This window comes from Odocoileus virginianus, chromosome 15 (assembly GCF_023699985.2).
Source record: "Odocoileus virginianus isolate 20LAN1187 ecotype Illinois chromosome 15, Ovbor_1.2, whole genome shotgun sequence".
NCBI lineage: Eukaryota > Metazoa > Chordata > Mammalia > Artiodactyla > Cervidae > Odocoileus > Odocoileus virginianus.
In genome coordinates this window covers 54,965,223-54,981,582 of record NC_069688.1, presented here as the reverse complement: position 1 = coordinate 54,981,582, position 16,360 = coordinate 54,965,223, and the positions used below count along the sequence as shown (strand labels likewise).

The window sequence follows — 16,360 nt, the reverse complement described above, 5'->3', positions numbered from 1 at the left end:
ACAAACTTGCTCAGGTGATTGTTCTCTTTACTAGATTATGTTTTGGGGGGCAGAAACTGCATCTTATTCGTCCTTATATTCCCTAGACTGTACTAGGGAACACAGAACACAATAGACACTTAGAAAACATACTCTTGTTCCTACATCCTCAATCTCTCAATCTCAATGTTTTTGCCATTTTCTTACACTAAGCAATAAAACTAAACTGGACCCTCATTACTACCAGCAACACTGCTTCTAAATAAAGCATAGCAATATTTTGGAGCATTTTTTTCTTCTTCTTACAAAACAAGTATAAATCATTCTATCAACTCTTTGTGTTACAAATTAAATAGAGTATCTTATCCTCAAAAGTATTTCAAGTTTTTCATTAATTTCTAAACACTAAAACGTCTTCTAAAATCTCTTATGTAAAAGTTATACAAATAACACATAAAACTATTCTACCAAAGTACTCATAAAACAGACGTTCATTTTTGAAGCTATGAGGTCCTACACACAGATATGTGTACGACAAGAACCATCGCCCAGCACCTGTCTGGCTCACTTTGTTTTATTTTTGGCTGCGCCGGGAGTCCGCTGATGCACACAGGCTTTCCCTAGTTGTGGCCAGCGAGGGCTCCTCTCTAGCTGCAGCGCGCAGGCTTCTCATGGCATCAGTTTCTTTGTTGCCGAGCATGGGCTCGAGAGCGTAAGTTTCAGTGGTTGTGGAGTACGGGCTTAGCTGCCCTGGGGCACGTGGGATCTTCCCAGAGCAAGGACTTCACTCATGTCCCCTACATTGGCCAGTGGATTCTTAACCACTGGACCACCAGGAAGTCCAAGAAATACAAATATTTAAACAACTATTTTTACACATATTTGTGTCAGACATTAGGGACAAACTTCAATTTCTATCTAATGTGAAAAATGTGTATTTAGAGAAGATTAGTTTATTAGTTTCAGGATTAAAAGGGGTTTAGGTTATCTTGGGTTTTTGAGGCCACTAGTTAATGAAAAGATTTCCATTATCTTTAATTTAAATATCTTTAGAACTGAGATTTACTTCAGGGTTTTCCTAGCAAACAAATTATCTATTGACTCACAAATAGTTTTGACAAAACAGTGTGATAAAGGGATGGAATGAGACTCATACACTCCTTCATTGTTTAAGAGAACTCTGTATTTTATGCCAGATTATATAAACTCAGTATGTTATCTCTTGGGAAAAATATGACTATTTTCTCAAAGTGTAAATTTTATTTCGGTATATATAAAGTACAGGTTTTATTAGATGTCTCTGATTCCCGAAATAACAGTATTAGGATGTGTCTTATTTTAGGTTCTAAAAAAACTGCATAATAAAATAGTATAAGTAATATAAAGCTAAAACACAAAGCACGCACATATTTCTATCTAGCGTAAAGGAGAATGTCATGTTTCTTTTTGTACAGCCAAAAGGTTTCCAAAACTGTGCACTTGGTTACCCTAGTAAATTAATACCTGTACCACAGGACATTTTAAATTTCTGAGTAGAACACAGCTGCTGGACACAACACAAAATGCTAGCTTGAGGTAGTTTACATCTTCAATATTAGACAGCATCCTTTCCGCGACAGGATGTCTTTGCAAAACTGGATTTTCAGCAGTTGAGGTAAGTAGTATACAAAAAGCACAGTGGAACAGAGTACTGGCAGTGTTTAAGCTGATTCTAAAGTTTGAGAAACTGTGTAGCGACCACAATTACTTGTGGTCAGGACACAAATTCTTACTGTTTGGACCTAACAGCTTAATAAATGGAATTATCAGACATTTCTTTTGGCCGAGGTATACTGTAAAACAACTGAAACAGTAAAGGGCACCGTAAGCTGAGAAAGTATTGAGGACGTCTGTGGTATAGGCAAGATATACACTAAAACAAAACTGTCATTTCACTGTTCACTTTCAACCTAGGAATTTTCTAAACAGTCATTTAAGAAGAGGAAAAAATATATACAAACATACATACAAAGTTTCGATTTTTATTGAAATCTTGTGTTAGGTATCAAACAAAATTTGCTTTCTTCAGATAAAAATATTCTCTCCGGTGTATCCAGATAACTGCTAAGCCTAAATTGGTCCTCCAATGTCTTGTTTTTACTGTCCTCATGAAATGTTCATACGCACTGAGGATGTTCCCAAGAACACTCATCGCGTAAAGGACCGTACGTGGCGGCCTCTGCCACTGCCTCCACTGACAAACTTTCCTCTTGAGCCTCCACTGCCGCTGTTTGCACTTGCCCAGGAAGGCCCGAGCCCCCCACGACCTCTGGAAGCACGGTCACGAGGACTTGGGCGGTAGCCTATAAAAGAAAGAACATGATTTCCAGTCGCAACACCCTTTCCTTTCCCATTATGTAAAGACGAACCTGTGACACCAAGCTCAAACCAAGACAGGGACTACTGCTCGCTCCTTTTAATATTCAAGTGCAAGTTCTATGAATGTGCTGAAGACCACTTTAAATAGTTAAATTGTCTAAACATAAAAACTACATCTCAAATAAAGCTATTATTTGAAAAATGTGTATTTGGGACTTCCCTGGCAGTCCAGTGGTTAACAATTTGTGTTTCCACTGCACAGGTAGGGGAATTAAGATCTCCCATGCCTTATGGTGCAGTCAAAAAAAGAAAAAAAGAGTGTGCATTTGAAACCAAAAGCTACATCTGACCAGAGAATTTCAGACTTGATATAGGAATGTCTTAGAGGGGAAAAAAGGTTATATACTTACGTACATAAGACAATCCTGCAACAGAAAAGAATATAGTTGACCCTTGAACAACTCGAGGGTTAATCCAATATAATTTATGTTGGCCCTCATATCCAGAGGTTCCTCTGCATCCTTATTTCAAACCATGAACCATATTTATTGCTAAAAAAAAAACCCTACCTATAAAAATAGACAACCCTTGCAGTTCAAACCTGCGTTGCTCAAGAATCAAACTGTATACTCCATGAAGATATCTCAGTTTAGTCAACATGAAACCACTGATTATATACACAGTTCAGAATCTAAAATTTTGAGAATTTATACAGAATATGTACACTGGGCACTCAGACATAAAATTACATAGACTTCAGAATTATATGCCTACATTCTAAAATAGTCCCTCCCAGAATGAGAATATATGACATTCAACAATCTGAAAAGGATGATTCGCCTCCCTCCTCCTCAGCAATAGCAAGAAGGAAGAATGTGTACCTGTAGAACTAAGTGGTCGTAATGGTGGAAGAGGACCCCTGTTAAAATTGCTCTGGCCTCCACGACTTTCATTGTAAGTTCCTCGAGGAGTATTCTGAGCACTCCAACTGGAGCCTCTTGTTCCCTCCCGACGACTGTAGTTTCCTAGACATGGACAACACGATCAAAATGTACTTGTACCACAATTCTTCAACTGGATTAAGGGAGATATGACACGTTTTTCTTAATTTTCAAAAGCAATGGAAGAGAAAATATGGAATTTTGTACATGAAATACAGATAAGAGTGGCAGCACCATATATAGTCAGAAGCAAAGGCTCTGGAACCAGACTGCCAAGGTTCAAATACTCGTTCTGCCTGTGTGTGTGTGTCCTGCCTATTTTGTGTGTCCTGGTCAGCTAACTGACAAGTTTTCTCTTCTGTTAACTGAGGGAACTAAAAGAGTCTACCTCATGAGGCTGATGAGAGTATTCTATGTCAAGTGTTTAAAACAGTTCCTAACACAGTTATGTGTTTACTATTACTGTAAACATCTATTCTCTTTGGCTCTCACTCTCTCAACTCAAAAACATGAAAACCTGTCATCAATCCACTAGTGAAATATAAAGTTTATATTTTAGAAATTCAGCTTCTAAAATCTTGAAACTTTGAAAATACATTAAATATAACATTAGGAAGGAAGGAGATAAAAGAATCAATAGTCTGGGAAGACCCAGAGGGATCGGGTGGAGAGGGAGGTGGGAGGGGGGACTGGGATGGGGAATACATGTAAATCCATGGCTAATTCATTTCAATGTATGACAAAACCTACTGTAATGATGTAAAGTAATTAGCCTCCAACTAATAAAAATAAATGGAAAAAAAAAAAAAAGAATCAATAGTGAACTACACAGAACAATCTTAAGGGAACTGTTGATAAGGATAACTGTGAAAATACTGTATGGATATTATTCAGAAAGGATAAACATAATTCTCAATGCAAACAGGAAAAGAGTTAGGCAAGACTTTTTAAAGCTCAACAGTAATTATGTAATTAATCAAAAGTTAACTTAAAAAAATATTTTTTCACAGAAAACAACAAAATTCTCTAAAGCAATTATCCTTCAATTAAAAAATAAATACATTTTTTAAAAAAGATTTTTTTTCCTAACCAATAAAGTACTTTGCAAATGGTACCACTGGTCTAGAGCTAGCTTAATTTTAGTAACAGAAAAATACTTTATTTGAATCACTTCCATTTAAATCACTTCTATTCAATATTCTAATACTAGAAGAACTCATTAGAAAACATATATTAAGTAGTTATCTTTAGCTTAGTCTCCAAAATTTACAGCTTATAACACTTAAGAGCATCAAAACAAATAATCCACTCAAAAAATGGGCAGAAGACCTGAATAGACATTTCTCCAAAGAGGACATACAGATGTCTGACAGGCATGGAGAAAGATGGTCAGCATCACTAGTTATTAGAGAAATGGAAATCAAAACTACAATGAGGTATCACCTCACACCAGTCAGAATGGCTGTCATCAAAAAATCCACAAACAATAAATGCTGGAGGGGGTGTGAAGAGAAGGGAACCCTCCTACACAGTTGGCAGAATGTAAACTGGTACAGCCACTGTGGAGAACAGCACGGAAGTTCCTTAAAAAATTGAAAACAGACCTACCATATGACCATGCAACACCATTCCTGGGCATTTAACTGGAGGAAAACATGATCTGAAAGGACACATGCACCCCAGTGTTCATTGCAGCACTGTTGACAATAGCAAGACATGAAAGCAACCTAAATGTCCATCAACAGAGGACTGGATAAAGATGTGGTATGTATGTGTGTGTTTGTGTGTGCCTGCTAAGTCGCTTCTGATTCTTTACGACCCTATGGACTGCAGCCCTCCAGGCTTCTCTGCCCATGGAATTTTCTAGGCAAGAATACTGGAGTGGGTTGCCATTTCCTATTCCAAGGGATCTTTCTGACCCAGGGATTGAATCCATGTCTCCTATATCTTCTGCATCGGCAGGCGGGTCTTTACCACTAGTGCCACCTGGGACGCCCATACACATACACACACATACATATATATACATATACACATGGTGTGTACACACACACACAGACACGCACACACATATATACACATACACACACAATGGAATATTACTGCCATTAGAAGGAGTGAGATAATGCCATCTGCAGCAACATGGATGGAATTAGAGTGTCATACTGAGTGAAGTTAAGTCAGACAGAGGAGGAGAAATATCATATGACAGCCCTTATATGTGGAATCTAACAAGAAATGATACAAACGAACTTACTTACAAAACAGGAGACTCAGAAAACCAACTTACAGCTGCCAGGGGGAAGGGACAGTTAGGGACTTTGGGAAGGTCATGTACACACTGCTATATGTAAAATGGATAACCAACAAAGACTTATTATATAGCACATGGAACTCTTCTCAATGTCATGTGCCAGCCTGGATGGGAGAGGGCTTTGGGGGAGGATGGATACATGTATCTGGATGGCTGGGTCCCTTTGCTGTTCACCTGAAACTACCAAAACATGGGTAAATGGCCAACACAAAATAAAAAATTCAAAGTTAAAAAAAAAAAAGTAGTTACCTTTTGAAGCAGGTGGTGTGAAAAACCTATTCTGACTGTGAAAAGCACCCCGTCCTCCTCGATTGCCTGAAAATCCACCACGTGAAGAGATCTTCTGCGACACTTTGAGTGGCCGTTTTGGTGGCGGTATTCCATCTTGAGGGACCACTTCTTTACTTTCAGCTGCAACAAAGTCATCCACATGCATAGATGGTGGTCTGCTTGTGTTCTGTTTTCTCTGACGAAAAATATCATGGGGTCGTATACCCTGTCCAAATCCTCCCCTGCCCCTTCCTCTTGGTGGTGGCACAACATGAGCTCGCTTGGCAGGTTCAATGTATTCAGATTTTCCACTATTAAAACAAAAACATTCCATAAACACCTCTCTTTTACACATTTCCAGCAAAAACATAAGTCAATCTTTGTAATACTGAAAACTGCATTATCAATTATTTCTTATCCTAAATGTGTTAAATTTGCAAATATCCCTACCATCTTCCAGGGAAACACACACAAAAAAGAGCTAAGAATGGTACTCAATGTTTTACTGATATGACTAACAATTTTTTAAAAAATAACCCAGCTTGCTCTTTTTCAAACCTCCTAAACTCTCATAAAGTACAACAATGTAACAAACGGACCAGTGTCCTGGCCAAATTATTATCTTCTTAAAAAATTCAAGACGATATTTATGACTCAAATACTACATCATCGTCCTTTTTCCTTTAATAGGCACGTGTTTTAAATTGCACTAAAATAACTAACCTTACTTGATCCCAACCTAGATCTGCAGCAAAGTGTATTTTACCTTGAAGTTATGAAGGTCTCGTGCTTGTGCTTCCCAAGCTTGAACCCTTTAGTCGTCTTGGTTCTTCCGGGAGACGACGGCTCTGACAGAAACGAGCGCTCTAATTCTGAGTGTAAGTCAAAGTCACTACAACATTTTTCAGAGAGCTCAATTAAGTCAACCTTAACCTGCAGTCATAAAAACAAAACAAAAAGAAAAATATACCTTAAATGCAGCTATTCATGCAGCATTATACTTTAAATGTAACTATTAATGTAACATTTGAATATAGCAATTCCAATGTTCTATAAACTATATTTGATTCTCATAAGAAATTACAGGTCAGCCTCTTTCCTTCCTCTTTTCAAAAAGCAACATCACTTGGTAGTTTAAAAAAAAAAGTCTTAGCAATTCAGCTGCTTTTATTTCAGGGGTTGGGGGTGGGAAGTTAGCATTCTTACTCAAAGAAGGGCTATTAGTCTGAGATCTTTGCTGCCTGACAATGAACTTAGGGTTTCTCTAAATAAATTAACAATGGAGTATCTCCAGAACTTCTCCAAAAGAATCTGAAAATAACATACTCCACAAGCCTTGTACAATCACTGTGTTATAAAAGGATTCTGTACCATAGATCTCCACGTTTTATTAATTTAATGAGGTGTCAACAAAAGTCAACTTTGAGAGGAATGACTATGTTTACTTAGGTTTTATCCAAATTAATTAAAATTAAAAGACCAAAGATGTGGTTGCCATCATCCTTCCTAATACATCTATGAGAAGCATAAAGCAGGCTCCGTTAAAATCTTTAATTATACTTTTACCTATTCAGTATTAAGTTAAAGAATGTCAATTCTCATTCGCACTATAATTACTTTAGCAAATGTCTTTTTTACATTTCCCCAAAGAGCAGATACCACAACCTATTTCTTTCCTTAAACCCAAATACAGAAATCAATTATAATTTTGTCAGATACTATTCCATATCTACAAATATAAGAAACCAAAGTGCTTCAGAGTACTTATGCAAAAACATGGTTTTCCCCTCATTCTCAAATGTACAGATCATTAATTAGAAAGGCAAAATCAGTAGCATAAAAAAAAAATAGTCCTGGACACCATTAAATGGGCAACTGACATAAAAATAGTGCAGTATGGTCCTGAGACAGACTTTTGACAGCCATATAATACGTCATCTATTGTAATTCTAACAACATGCAAAGAAACAAAAATCAACAACTTTTCCCTAGATATTTAGTAATAAAATGACTTATACCAAATCCAGATCTGTGTCAATCTCCTCAGCCTGAAATGGAGTGAACCACATAGATTTCAACTGATCATCCATGACATCAGCTAACACATAAGCAGTTCTAGAATAGAAAAAGTATTTCTTAAAAAGCAGAATTCCAATATCAGGTATTTTGGCTTAACTTCTAAGTAAAACCTGTGAGCAACAGAATTAAAAATATTACCCTCTAAAATATTAGCAAAATTAGCACTTTTAAAAAGACTCTTTCAAAACACTACTTAAGAATTAAGTATCCTTAAAAACTAGCAACTTGGGAATTAATCCTTCTGTAACAAATTTTGATTTTTCAATAAAATAAAACAGAGCTCTAGCTTTCTTTCCAAAAAGCCAAATTTGTAACACTGTACCAATGTGCAATTTTTCTAAATTTAGAGAATAATTTCACCACATTAAACACTCATTATCTCTAGAAGGACAGTGCTCCAAAGATCAAGAGGCATAGCCTCTAGATCAGGAATCAGTAAACTATGACCCTATTCGGCCAACCTGCTCTTGTATAGCCTGCAACCTAGGAATGGGTTCCACATTTTTAAAGTTTTTTAAGAAAACCAAAAGAAACAAGCAAAACGCTACAGAAGTGTATGCAACAGAGACTGAATTTGGCCTGCAAAGTCTAGACTTTTTCTTACCCAGCCCTCATGTGCGCTGTGCTGTGCGTGCTCAGTCGTGTCTGACTCTTTGCAACCACATGGACCAGAGCCCGCCAGGCTCCTCTGTCCATGGAATTTTCCAGGCAAGAATACTGAAGTGGGTTGCCATTTCCTACTCCAGGGAAATCTTCCTGACCCAGGGGTCAAACTCTGTCTCTAGCATCTCCTGCATTGGCAGGAAGATTCTTTACTACAGCGCCACTTGGGAAGCCCTTACAGAAAATAATTTGCTGGCCTCTTCTAGATCCCAGCCATTTGCATGTTTCCCACTATCTACTCAACCACAAAACATTGCTTGTTTCACCTGTTGTTAAACAGATTCTGGAGAGATTCTGGAGCTGAAAGTACTGGTTCCACATCCTGGTCACCAAGAGGTAAAGGATCACCTGATGACTCTAGCATCTGCTTAAGTCCAACCACATTGTCCAACAGAGAATCCAAATTGTCATCATCTTTTGAATGCTCCTAGATACAAACAAAAGCAGAATAAGAGAATGCAGGTAAAACTTGAACATGTATGCCCATAATCTACTGACTCTTTAGTAGAAAAGGTGGTATTCCTTTAGTAAGAAATTTGGAACACCATCAAGAAATTAGCAATATTAAACATATTAAAGTAAAATAAACACCAAAAACACTTGCGATTTTATTTCTAAATAATGGTATCGGGGGCACTCTGCATTCAACAATAGATCATTCAAAAAGTACTGCCTTCATGTACTCCTTAAAATTCATAATAGCATAGAGGACTTCACTCCAAATCATTAATTCAGAGTATAAACACCCAACTGAGAGTTCACTATTTTTAAAAATCACTAGGAAAACTTGTACTAGTCAAATTGAGAAGAAAGTATGTCTTAGGAAGGAGCTGTTTTTGTTTCTGGTTTTGTTTTGTTTTTCTTTTTTTACCAAAACAAGCTTCTCTAGTTCAAGGAACAAATTTTCTGGACTTTCTTCTTTGCTTTGTAGAAGCTGTTTTAACTCTGCAGCATTAATACTCATCGTCCGTGCTGAATGAGCTCCCTCTACTTCCATGAGACCACTATCGTCTCCACAACATCCCTGTAAATGTCACACACAAGTTAAATTTGAGAGCAGAGAAATTTGCAAAAATGCTTCCAAAATTTCTCAGATATTTAAGATTGCGGCAATCTTCCCCTCAGTGTTTTGGTTTTTACATCAGTACAAACGGCTGGTTTTAAGAATTAGTCAGCTCAAAGCTGAAACAAGTTTTTAAGACTCACAAAATAAACAGGTAAACACATTTCTCAACAAAAATATCCAATGACAAACACACTGGCACTTGCAGGAAACAGAATACACTAATTGATACTCAAATTAATAAAAATGCCTGCTATAACAGCTAAAAAAAGCTGAACTTCCTTTTCTGGAGACAAGGCAAACAACTAAAGAAAACAGTAACCATATACCTAAGACTATGTGTTGTCTACAGATGTCATACAGAAAGTTATTATTTTCTGCTTTAAAAAATATGCCACATAATAAAGTGAATGTGGGAATGGTGAGAAAAATCCACCAGACAAAGCAAATCTCAGTTCATGACAATAAATCCATCCGTATTGAAAGAAAACTTTAGTTTCAAATCTTAGAACACAGCCCTGTTTTAAACATCTCAACATGAATAACGGTCCCAACCAACTCAGATTTAGGATTTAGTATTTTTAAAATAACAGTAACATTAAAATTTGTCTGTAGCTCCTACCATTTTTCCTATAACTGGACACATTTCAGTGAAAACTAAATGAAAATTATTCTCCACGGACTTCCACTCAAACTGATACTGTGCCTGAAGCATACTTGCTCCTTTCAGTAAAACTAGACTAAGGAGTCATTTACATGGCATTAAGGAAGAGGACATGCAATTTTAATGAAAAATTCAATAAACCATATGTCTACAAGGGTTTTACCTGCTCTGTTTGGAAGTGGTGATAAAGGGTATATTGTATACTTTATTATTTTTTAGATGTATGAATTAACAGACTAAATGTATTTTGTAGAAGTATATTAATGAGATTACAAATTACCAAGGCATCTATCTGACTTCTTTCCTCACTTAGTTATTCATACCACTTTAAACAGGTGGAATAATATAGCTGAATCAAAAAGTATTGTATGTTAAATGTTGGTTGCTCAGCCATGTCCAACTCTTTTGTGACCCCATGGACTACAGCCCGCCAGGCTCCTCTGTCCATGGAATTCTGCAGGCAAGAATGGTGGAGTGGGTAGCCATTCCCTTCTCCAGGACATCTTCCTGACCCAGGGACTGAACCCAGGTCTTCCATATTTCAGGCAGATTCTTTACCATCTGAGCCACCAGGGAAACATTATAATGATTATTATTTTTCAAGGTCAGGAAAAGCAGAAGAAAATAATTTTTTAAAGAGAAAAACTACAAATGAATTAAAGTATTTGGAATAAAATAAAAAATATTTGGAATGATATAAAGTTTCACCTCTCCCTCCTACCTTGCTTCTTCATTATAAACAGAAATTGTTTGAACAAAATAAAATACGTTTTAAATTCTTATCTACTTGCTATTAAAAACAGCCTTAAAAAATCTAGAGTCAAATTTAGCATAATTTGAAGATTGCTCTCTCTGTATATGTACATATACATTACTGTGAAAAGTAGCAAAAGAATTTCTAAGGAGATTTTTTTTTAAATCTACAAAGTGATTTCAGGAAAATAAAAATTCTATCAAATATGTCATACCACTTCAAACCTTCATAATCATTTGTTAAACACTTTAGCCATTAAACTATAGAAGACACTATGCAATTACACTAGGAAAAAGCCTGTAAGACATGGTCTCTGACCTAAATGATGTAACACTCGGGTAGTGGAATAGGAAATGGTTAAGCAGGCATATAAATGATCTATAAAAAGAAATCCAGTAACATCATGTGAAGTATACAGAAAGAAAAGTAATATTAAAAGGCTTCACAAATTGGGATGTGTTAAAACAGGCACTATAAATAGATTACAGTTTGACCAAGGAGACAGAGAGACAGAGAGAGAGAGAGAAGAACAAACTAACAGAAGCATGGCCAAGGAGACACATGTAAGTAGAGGAGATTAGGGATGATGCTTTCCAGTAAGAGAGAAGTGGCTGCAAAGGCAGCTTTTTGCCATACAGTGAACAGTCTTGAATGCCACGCTAAAAAGTCTGGAATTTATTCTACAGACACCAGAAGTTATTGGAGAGTACAGTGATATGATCTGCTGTCTGCTTTAGGAAGTTATAAATTCATACAGAACTATTCAGAATGTACCAAAGAAGTAAATGCTTAGAAGGAAAAACTGGAAAGAAAGTTGATACAGTACTCTACAAGAAAGTATCAATAAACAGCTAAGAGTTATACAAAACCTGAACATAAAATTCTGGAGTGGGAAAGGACAATAAGTCAAACAAAAAATTCACGAGAGGGGCTCAAGAGCAGAGAGCTGGCAAAAAAAAAGAATCCGTGAACTTGAGCACAGTCAACTGAGAGTATCCATTTTAAGGAACAGAAAGAAAAACATGAAGAACCACAAGCACAGCCTCAAAAGATGCTTGTGGAGATACTATCAAGAGTATCAACACACACATAATAAAGGGTCTCAGAAGAGGAAGAAAGAGTCCGAAAAAATATCTAACGAAATGGTGACTGAAAACTTTACAAATTTGATGAAAAACATTAATTTACACTTTCAAGAGGCTCAACAAACTCCACGTAGAACAAACTTAATCCACTCTTAACACATGATCAAGAGCCAAAAACAAAGCATCTTGAAAGCAGTAAGAGAGGTGACTCAACTAATAAAAGATTAACAAGTGATTTATTATCAAAAACCATGGAAGCCACAATGCAGCAGGACAACATATTCAAACAGCTGAAAGAATTAAGAATGATTCCTAATAAATTCTACTCTTAACCATCTATTTTTTTTATATAAATCAAAAACCCATACTTTTAGTGGGGTGAGGACATATTAAAAAAATACGATTTAAGTTCCAAGTTCCAAATAACATCATTCCAAGACATTTTTGAACCCAAGTGATTTTTTAACAAACATATGTTTGTAAATATGAGAAATATCAAATATATATATATACACTTACCATTGTATCAGAATTAAGAATTTGTCTCATAAATTCCAAAAATGAAGAGGCAAGTTCACCTGTGTCTTTACTAAATGTGCTGACCACTCGTTTCAGTAAACTATGCAGAGCATTACTATTTTTCCTTAAAGAACTGTAGATAAAGGAAATAGAGAGGCAATGTTTTAAAATTTGAGCATATAAATCTGGTATGAGAAATGAACTATCTCAGTTTAGACAGACAAAATTTAGTATATTAAAATGTTACATTTCAAGAAATGTAAAAAAGTACTTTGGTTTATCTGTCATACAAACCATATAACAAAGCATTTCTTTTTATAGTTGATATCTCCTTTTAAATTAAGACAGACTTCAAAAGGGTTTCCTCATAGCTCCAGCGGTAAGGAATCTGCCTGCAATGCAGGAGACCCAGCTTTGCTCCCTGAGTCGAGAAGAGAGGCCTGATGGGCTACGGTTCATGTGGTCTCAGAGCTGGCCACGATGAGCATGCATGTACATGAACTTCAAAAACACAGAAAGAAGAAAAATGCCCCAAATAACAAAGCTACAAAACTAAGCAAATAAACTCGAAAGCCTAACTTATATAATAACTACAAAGGCTGATTATCTTTATGACACTGTAATCTGACAGAAAGAAATCAAGGGTATAAAGTAGGCATCAGTAAACTTTTTATGTAAAGGGCCTAACAATAAATACTTGAGGCTTTACAGGGTTATACAGAACTCAACCTGCTCTCTATACAAAAATAGCAGCCTCAGTCACAACTACTCAATGGCCAGTGTAGTGGGAAAGCCATCTGTAGACAGCACATAAATATTGACTATGTTCCGATAAAGGCTGGATTTGGCCTGTGGCTCACAATTTACCAACCTCTTATACAGAGAGATTTCGGTATAAGAAATAATCATGCTATGTGTCCAAAATCATGACAATACATATAGTCCTGCTAAAATTATGGATTTACATAGTTCTTAGTCGATCAAAATAAAATTTCAAGACTTGGGTAAAGCAATACAAAATAGAGAAAGATAGGACTCGTGCTCATGAGAACTTTATAAAATAATGAAATGGGCTAAGCACAACAGGAATGAGATTAAACATAGAGATAGTACCATCGACTGAAAAAGCTTAAGTTAAAAATTGGATTATACCAATTACTAGCCTCTACTTATAACCTTAAGAGAATGAACTTTATTTAGATGGCCTATCAAAAACTGGGGTCCACTGCACACTTTAGAATGTCTACAATTAAAAAAGTAAACTAGCAACACCAAAATCTGGTATTTTGTCACTCAACTTGTAGCAAAGTCATCTATAAAAGGGTGCACACGAGACTGCCGGGGTGATGGCTTTGCAGGGAAATGTGATAGGAGATACATGATGGGCAAAATCCACAGAACTGTACATCATACAACATGGGTGATGTTACAAAGACAGGCGGAAAGTTAGAATCCACCCTCTGATATTGTATTAGAATCAAAGTACTTGTACGGACTCATCTTTTAAAAATACATACATACAATAAATAGATGGGAAAAAAATGTAGATTTTTTTGGTAGATGCATGAGTTAGGACACCTACACTTCCCAGCCTTAGTCACCGAGAAAAACCAAAATTAGTGATGTAACAAAATAAATAACAACACACTGTTCAATTATTACACAACAAAAAAACTTAATGTCCACAAGTCCATATGGATATAAATACCCAAATAAGTAAATAAATGAGGGAAAAGTGATGCATTCATCCCTACAGATGATAATCAAGTGAAAAAGGAATAAGAAAAATAGGAAATCACTATGAAAACACAATGGGCTTCCCCTGATGGCTCAGCTGGTAAGGAACCCGCCTGCCGAAGAAGGAGGCATAGGAGACACCAGCTTGATCCCTGGGTCGGGAAGATCCCCTGGAGAAGGAAATAGCAATCCACTTCAGTATTATTCTTTCCTGGGAAACTCCATGGACAGAGGAGCCTGGCAGGCTTCAGTCCATGGGGCTGCAAAGTCAGGCATGACCAAGTGTGCAGGAACACACACACATTAAAACACTACAGTAATAACTGACACGTGCCAAGATTCACTGATGGACAGTAAAACTGAGTGGATGAAAATTTTAAGTAGCAATAGGACATTTACATAGTCTTGAAGTATATTATTCAAAATGTTTAGTATTTAAAAACAGAAAATTAGTAAGTCTGCTGTGCAAAATCCTAGCAGACAGCATCTCAGTTTGGTGACCAAGGTTAGTATCATCAGCAATGCATGATATATTTCCTGACATGATGTACTTAGAACATTACAAGAAAAATTGGTAAAATCTAAGCAAGTTCTGTATTTTAGTTAACAGTATTTTGTCAAGTTTAGTTTCTTAATTTTGACAAATATTCAATGGTTATTCAAGACATCAACATAAGGACAGGGATAAGGGTAAGGTGGATGAAGGGTATCTGAGCTCTGTACTATTATTTTTTAATTTTTCTGAAAGTCTAAAATCATCTCAAAAAAAAAAAGTTTTTTTGAGTGAGGCCTGTCTCAGGACTAGAGGATATAGTGATCTATTTATTTAAAAAGCCAGATCACACTATACCTCTGCTCAAAACCTTATAATGGCTCTTGTGTGTATGTGTGTACATTAGTCGCTCAGATGTGTCCAACTCTTCGTGATCCCATAGCCTGCCAGGTTCCTCTGTCCATGGGATTCCCCAGGCAAGAATACTAGAGTGGGTAGCCATTTCCTTCTTAGGGAATCTTCCTGTACCAGGGTTCAAACCTGGGTCTCCGGCATTGCAGGTGGATTCTTTACCAGGGAAGCCCACAATGGCCCTTATAAGTAACTCTAAAGGCCCCTGATGACCTGCCCTTCCCTCACCTACCCACTACCTCTCTGACCCGGGGCCCTGTCATTTTCCAATTTGCTTACTCACTTCAAGAGCAACCACCACAGTCTCCAGGCCATTCCTCAGACAAGTTAGGCATACCATATGCAACTGCTCTCCCCCAGCATATTAACATGTTTCATTCACCTCCCTCAGTTCTTTGTTCAAGGGCCACCCTCTCAGTGAGGACTTCTCTGATTACCTCCTCAAACTTCAAATGACAACTCTCACCCTCACTTCGGCACTCGCTATTCTTTTGCTCTATTTTATGTTGTTCTATAACATGCTGTGTATTTTATTTACATGTTGATCATCTGTCTACTTCTAAGAGAATGAAAACATCAAGAAGAGACAGGGATTTTTCTTTTTTTTTAATTAAATCTCCAGCACCTAGAGCAGTGTCTGGCCGAGAGAGGAGGGCATTTAACAAATATCTGTGAAATAATGACTTTAACATTCCTTCATAATGCCTACTATGAACCAGGTTTCTAGGTGCTGGAGGGAGTCCAGTCAAGAAAAGACAGTCCCTGTCCTTGTGCAGATTATATGCTATTAAGAGAGACAACCAAATAAGCAATAAGTCCATATGACAAAATGTCAAAATATAAAGGGGTATAAGGAATGGGAACACAAAGGATACGCATTTTAGGCAGGCATTTAGGCAGGAAATATATTGATACAGATTCCTGAGTGAAGTAAAAAAATAAGCCCTAGAAGAAACTAGGGAAAAAGCATTTTAGGAAAGAAAAAAAAAGGTCTAGAAATAGGAATGAGCCTGATAAGGGAGACAAATTG

At 36.7% G+C, this 16,360-nt stretch overlaps 1 protein-coding gene across 3 annotated transcripts in view; it reads right to left on the bottom strand.

Moving 5' to 3' along the window:
• Nucleotides 1-1,980: 1,980 nt before the first annotated feature.
• The window catches only part of VIRMA (vir like m6A methyltransferase associated), a 60,657-nt gene continuing 46,277 nt past the window's right edge, over nt 1,981-16,360 (bottom strand). For 2 of the 3 annotated variants that reach the window (XM_070477386.1, XM_020873133.2), the window contains exons 17-24: nt 12,690-12,822; nt 9,476-9,628; nt 8,871-9,031; nt 7,881-7,977; nt 6,629-6,795; nt 5,842-6,173; nt 3,219-3,362; nt 1,981-2,321 (exon numbers count right to left, since the gene is read on the bottom strand). In XM_070477386.1, coding sequence (XP_070333487.1) covers nt 2,167-2,321; nt 3,219-3,362; nt 5,842-6,173; nt 6,629-6,795; nt 7,881-7,977; nt 8,871-9,031; nt 9,476-9,628; nt 12,690-12,822 — 1,342 coding nt within the window. In that variant the 3' untranslated portion in view covers nt 1,981-2,166. The remainder of the gene's footprint in view (nt 2,322-3,218; nt 3,363-5,841; nt 6,174-6,628; nt 6,796-7,880; nt 7,978-8,870; nt 9,032-9,475; nt 9,629-12,689; nt 12,823-16,360) is intronic. The other variant, XM_020873134.2, reaches the window with a different exon arrangement.